General features: G+C 37.6%; 1 protein-coding gene across 1 annotated transcript in view; it reads left to right on the top strand.

Moving 5' to 3' along the window:
- Window positions 1–21: 21 nt before the first annotated feature.
- The window catches only part of chrnd (cholinergic receptor, nicotinic, delta (muscle)), a 10,508-nt gene continuing 9,665 nt past the window's right edge, over window positions 22–864 (top strand). The window contains exon 1 of the mRNA XM_007541554.2: window positions 22–129. Within this exon, the coding sequence (XP_007541616.1) occupies window positions 72–129 (58 nt within the window). The 5' untranslated portion in view covers window positions 22–71. The remainder of the gene's footprint in view (window positions 130–864) is intronic.

The raw sequence follows: 864 nt of genomic DNA on the forward strand, positions 1-864 counted from the left end.
TGCTTGTCACTCAGTTTCCTGCCTGAAGGTCGGCGGGTAGAGCCGGTTCTGGTCCAGTCAGGCGGTCCGCCATGGAGCTGCACCGAGCAGCGCTGGTCACCCTGCTGCTGCTGACGCTCATCTCCTCAGGTCAGTTCACCTGGAACCCCACCTGGTTTCTGTCGCTCTGATTGATCTCTGCTTCAGTTCCAGCATGGTGTTGGTTGTAAACATGCTTCTAACCAAATGGAAATATTTCACTGCAAAAACACTAAAACTTACCAAGTTATAAGAGAAATAATCTGCCAGTGGAACTAGAACGGTTTTAAAATCAATATTCAGGAATTATTGACTTAAAATGTCACATTTTAAGGATCTTCTTTAGAAACTTTCTAGGATTTTAGCAGAAAAAATGGACCACAAACTAATCAGATATAATTATTTTGCTTCTTTTTATAGAAAAAAAAAACATCTATTAGTTTTCAGATGTTTTTACACGATAAATCTGAAAAACTGAAACTAAAAAACTAAACGCTCTGAAACTAAAAGAACAAGTTATTAGTTTGTAACTGAGGAGGAAAGAATGTCCAAGAAATTACTCAGCTAGCAGCAGAACTACGTATTTCACTGAAGTAAAAGCAAAAATCATTCATCTAAGAAATTAAAAATATTTGGTAAAAAGTACTGAAGCGCTGAGTAACTGATCAAATTATTAATCGTTTAAAATTCAAAATGACATCATCAGACGGAGCAAAATATAAAGTTAAGTGGAAAGTTTATAACTCTAAGGATCAGAATTTTGATTCCTGTTGGTTCTGGTTGGTTCTGTTGGTTCCGGTTGGTTCTGTTGGTTCCGGTTGGTTCTGTTGGTTCTGGTTGGTTCTA

Source organism: Poecilia formosa, unplaced genomic scaffold (genome assembly GCF_000485575.1).
Source record: "Poecilia formosa unplaced genomic scaffold, Poecilia_formosa-5.1.2 Scaffold616, whole genome shotgun sequence".
Classification (NCBI taxonomy): Eukaryota; Metazoa; Chordata; class Actinopteri; order Cyprinodontiformes; family Poeciliidae; genus Poecilia; species Poecilia formosa.